The sequence below is a fragment of the Hydra vulgaris genome, chromosome 04, assembly GCF_038396675.1.
Source record: "Hydra vulgaris chromosome 04, alternate assembly HydraT2T_AEP".
Lineage (NCBI taxonomy): Eukaryota > Metazoa > Cnidaria > Hydrozoa > Anthoathecata > Hydridae > Hydra > Hydra vulgaris.
Window position 1 is genome coordinate 44061087 of NC_088923.1, and position 5412 is coordinate 44066498.

General features: G+C 28.1%; 1 protein-coding gene across 1 annotated transcript; it reads right to left on the minus strand.

Annotated features, from left to right (window-relative positions):
• Positions 1–3307: 3307 nt before the first annotated feature.
• Positions 3308–4015, minus strand: LOC136079428 (uncharacterized). The gene is made up of 2 exons (XM_065795166.1): positions 3831–4015; positions 3308–3746 (listed from the first exon to the last, which is right to left on the minus strand). Exons 1-2 carry the CDS (start codon positions 4013–4015, stop codon positions 3308–3310), a joined length of 624 nt encoding a protein of 207 aa, XP_065651238.1.
• Between the last annotated feature and the right edge of the window lie 1397 nt (positions 4016–5412).

Below are 5412 nucleotides of genomic sequence, written 5' to 3' on the forward strand. Positions count from 1 at the left end.
TCATAAAACTCGCCTAAATCTGTTGTTTCTAATACAACTTAATTATTCGTTCTAAATGGAGCAGATGTGATTATAGTTTCTCCTGTTTTAATATCAGTACGCTCCATTTCACAATAGAGAACTATATAAACCTTTGATTTTCTATTTTCGGTTAGTATTTTAATTGCACTTTTTTTAGCAGCATTCATGAAAGATATAGCATTAAATCCTTTTCTTCCTTTAACTGAAAACTGGTTTGTTACATTCTTAACAGCTGATTGTGATAATTTAATTTCTATCGGATTTCTAATTCCATATTTTTGATACAAATTTGAAACTGTAGATTTTAATTCATCAATCTTTTCATTAGCTGTTTTTTTTAATTTTATCAGGAACATATGATAAAATCCAATCTGCAATAGAACTAATCTTTTTATTTATTTATTTTCTAATTTGTGTAATAGATTGAAAAGGTGACGGAGCTAAAATTGTTGATGATATATCTGGAACAGGCTCATCAAGTAGATACTTTGTATCCATCTGTTTAACTGATTGCATCTGTGTGTGCATCAACGCTCTTATGAGATCACTTTTTCGCATATTATAATAATATTTAATTTTTCGCTCTTTAGCGATTTGTTTTAATTCTTTTATCGTTTTATTATTTTCCATTTTTATATAGAAAGATATTTTTTTTAATTTTTATTTTCTTTAAATAATTTTTCAAAATATTTTTTCTTGTCAATACTTCAAATGAAATTTAAATGCATCCCCATCCTCCGTAAGAATTAATAAATAGCATTACTTAATAAATTTTTAATTGAGTTTCAATAAAAATTCCACATTTTTCTCGCTTTTATCTCAATCTCATTTTTTGGTTCTCTAAGGAATAATTTAAGAGCTTCTTCTCTTCCATATATTATAATTAATAACTCTAGATAATAAGGAGTAATGAAAAAATCTTTCAATTCAAGCAGATATTTATTTGCTTCTTTTATTTTTTCATAATCATATGTGAAGATATTTGGATTTAAAGATAACCAACTCCAATTTATTTTTTCAATATTATTTTTTAACAATTCAATCGCAATTTTATTTTCAAATAAATTATCAGATCCCATTTTTATATAAAAAGATTTTTTTTTAATTTTTTTTAATTTTTTTTCAACTTTTTTCAATTTTTCAGAATTTAATATTTCAATCTTATAACCATTATCAATCTTACCATCACGCATTTCAAGATATCTATATCCATGACCAGTTTCACGCATTGCACTATATAAGGATTTATCTACTGTTTCTTCTCCTGTTTCTATGTTTGTTAATTTAATAGTGACTGGTTTTTTCTTAATTATTATTATTATTATTATTTCATTTATTTAACACCCAATGTAATTTACAAGGTAAAAAAGAAAAATAAGAAAGTTATTTCTCGTGATTTTCACTTCAGAATTTTTTCTTCCAGAATTTGTTTAAAAATTCCTCTTTGCTCTTTCGCATTCCAGCACTCTATTGCATGTTTCAAAGTTTGTTCAACTTCGGAGGGAATTTCACTTTTAGAAAGTGCTATTTTTATCTTCTTTTTATTTTGAATTAAGTTTTGAAAATTTAGCATCCGAAAACAGCATAGGTCCTGAATATCGCCAACAAACGAATGTTTAAATAAGGGGTGTTTCAGTTGTGAAAAGATAATGTCTGAAGTTGTTTTATTATTAAGAAGACGAAGAAACAAGTTTAATTTATTTTGTTGAATACTTTTTGAAATTTCCTGGATTTTAAGTAGCGAATTCGTATAGTTCTTACTGTGTTTTGAAACATTTAAAAGCGATTTAGTGCACTCCTTCCAATTACATCTAGCTTTTTCATCAAATCAGAATTATTTTCACATATCTCCATACCATAAGTTAAGGTAGGGACTGCCAATAATTTATATATATAAGAAATAGAACTTGGGTGGGCAAACCGGATTCCAGATTGAATAAGAGTTTGAACAACAGCTCTAAAGTTTGAAATTTTTTCATCAACATTTGTATTATTGAGTGAAGCAAAAGTTGAATGTTTAGTATCCCATGTGAATCCCAGATGTCTAAGTTTATTCTGAAGATTTATTTCATTACTAGATATCGTTATCGTATTGGTTTGTATTTGTGCTTTACCTGAAATCAAGAATTCAGTTTTTTCGGCATTTATTTTAATACAATTTAAATTACTGTAAATATTGCATGTTTTTATCAGCTTTTTGAGACCAGAGAGGGTAGAGCTTAAAAGTATGATATCATCCGCATATGCCACCACACCAGTGAAGTTACCATATATCGATGTGCCAACAATACCTTGATTTGTAATAGTTTCAAGAAGACTTTCAGTGTAAATGTTATAGGTGAGGTGAAAGAATTGTTCTTAGTCTTTCATATTTTGGATCTATTTCTTTTTTCTCTTCTTTTACTGGATGTATTCTAGGTCTTCCAACTGATCTTTTCTCATCAACATCTTTTACTGGATGTATTCTAGGTCTTCCAAATGATCTTTTCTCAGTTACTTCTTTCACTTCAGCCATAATAGATTCTTTATCTAATAGCCCATTTTCCATTGCAGTCATTAGCAATGTAGCGATATTGTCAGATGTTTGTGAAATGTTATTTTCTTTTAATAAACTTTTTAAACTTTTCTTTGTATAATACATTTTTATTATATAAAGAATAAAATTTTAAATAATCTTCAAAAAAATTTAATTTTCAAAAATTTAAATAACATTCTATTTATTACCATCTGACTGAAGTTCTATTATTCTATCAGATAATACAAGAGCATATGCCTGAGTACTCGCTGGTACAGCAGTATTAAATGTTATTTAATACTAATTTGTACTTGTATTGTTGATGATTTTAATCTTTCTGATTGTTTGCTAATATCAAAAACAAATAGTGGGTATAAATCTCTATAGTCAGAAGTGCTTATATTGCTGTTTGCGATCAGTTCTTCATTCCATAAAATTTTTCTTTAAATACAAATGCTTCTCTATAAATTCTTAAATTTGCTGATTTGGAAATGAAAAATTATAATCAACAGCAGGATACCTATAATTATTCTTAAGCATAATGTTCATATTTTTCAAGTCACAATGATCAAATATTGAAGCATTGACAGTTTGGTCATCGTTAGATCTATTTGTTGAAAATCCGACAATAATGTATCTTACATTTTCAGAAGATGTCTTTACTGCCAATTGCCAATTAAATGAAGTAGATTGTTGAACAGTTGTAGTATCACACTGACGCATTCGAAAACTTACTGGAATGGTCACTTTATTTTCAATTTCCTTAACAAGTTAATGCTTTTCTTTATCTGATGGCATCAAATTTGGCATAAACAATGATATTTTATTAAGATTAACTTTTCCTGTAGCTGCAGCAGCAAGTCTAAAAATTCCATCATCATCACTTTGTCTTACAAGAGTTATTGTATGTTTAAAACCAAATATAACTTTGTCGTAATCATCACAGAATCCAAAATTGTGTCTTAAAGGTACGCAAAATGAAAATGTTCCTTTTGTAGTTGGTTTCTGAATTATGTATGCTTGCCTTGTTGCAAACCCTGTGTCATCATTAAGTACTGCTGTTGATGTAACATCTTTATTCCATAATTGACTTAATCCTTGAGCTAATTGAAAGTCATTTGCATAATTAAGCATTCCTAACATTGTAGTTGCTTGACCTGGATAATAAACAGCTTCTATCTCTTGGTTTGATAATTGGTATGTTATTCGACTAAATAAATGCATAATGCCATTATTTGTAAGAGCCACTGCATCTGCATTAGCATAAGCTATTTCATCAGCTTTAACAAGTTACCCTTCAAAGAGATACGCTTTAGATGGAAGTGTGAACAAATCTTGTTGCTCAATATTGATTCTTATTTCTCCAGGACTATTTAGATTTGTGCCATTAATGGGTTTATATTCATGTTCTTCATATCTTTCAATTCCATTATCTATCTTTGACGGTTCTGTAAAATTTAATACTTCGGAAGTTGTCATTTTATTTTTTTATATACAATATAAAAAATTTTTTTTTGGTTGACAATTCTTAAAAACGATATAAAAATTTTACGAAAGCTAAATTTACGCAAGTCCGCGTCCCATTTTAACTAGATCTTCTATTCTTATAGCATTTTTATTTGATAATTTGCGTGGGCCTTTTTTTATTGATCTTATTGCAGACCCCATCATCAATTTATTAATATTTGTTGTTACCTTTTCTGCATTATTTTTTAGATCCTTAGATCTTTCAGATCCATAAGAATTAGATCTTTCAGACCCATGCGAAGTAGATGCTTCAAAACTTGAAATTAATTCATTAATTCTATTATTAACATGTTGTGAAGCTATTTTTGAAGACGCTTTATCAATTAATTGTTTTCCTTTTTCAACTGTAGCATTTCTAGCAGCTTCTATCGCTGATTTTGAAAGTTCTTTTCCTGCTGATTTAGCAGCAGTTATTGCAGTTTTTCCTAAATCAGTAGCAGCCATCTTCTTCAACATAGCTGATGATACTCTTGTTACATTTGACGCTTTCACTAGTTTAAAAAAATCTTTTATGGTTTCGAATAAACCACTTCCTCCAACAACATGTGTTTTTTTATATCTCTTATTATTAACAATTACCATTTTTTATGTACTATATATTTTTTTTTATATGCGCTGAGATATAATTATAAAAGATTTTGAAGTGCTTTATACTGTTCCTTATCTATTTCATTTTGCCGTAATAATTCATCACAAATTGCAACACCTTAATTTCTTGCTCCAGTGTTACCTGCTTTCCATGCAGCTATACACAAATAAAGCCTATCAACTAATGCATTATAGTCGCTAGGAAGAATTACATTTTGTATTCTTCCTCCAATTCCATTTCCTCTTGATTCACGCTTCCTATTTTCTTTTATGTCTTTCCAAATGGGTGCTATTATTTCTCTGTATTTTCCACTACGAGACGACTTTGGTTTGAAAGGGTTTTTATTTAGAATTTTTATTTTGTTTGTATTAATATATCTCAATATTTTTGAAGATCATCTATATTATATACTCTTTTATTAGGATTTTACTATCACCTCCCAAAGGCCAGGAATACCATAATATTTTTCATCATCAATAATTATATTATTATCATTAATATGTATTGGTTTTTTTCCAATATAAAATATACCATCTTCATCACGTATCCCAAATGTAGTAACTGTATTTTTTACTATTAGCATACATTCTTAGATAATCTGTTGCAATTTTTCCTAGTCTCATACCTTTATATTCTTCATGAGATGGTAAAAGTTCTTTAGTTTCAGTTATCATCATCTCTCTTTTTGTTTCAGGATAAGAATTTGAAAAAGTGAGTGCTAATTTATCAGATTGATCTTGCAATTTATATATGTTTTCTT

What these genes read in the sequence shown, in the direction of transcription:
- LOC136079428 (XM_065795166.1), bottom strand. Translation starts at nt 4,015, where the DNA reads ATGACAACTTCCGAAGTATTAAATTTTACAGAACCGTCAAAGATAGAT. An exon ending in AAAGCGTATCTCTTTGAAGG is followed by an intron (nt 3,747 to 3,830) that starts GTAACTTGTTAA and finishes GCATTTATTTAG; the next exon opens with TCGAATAACATACCAATTAT.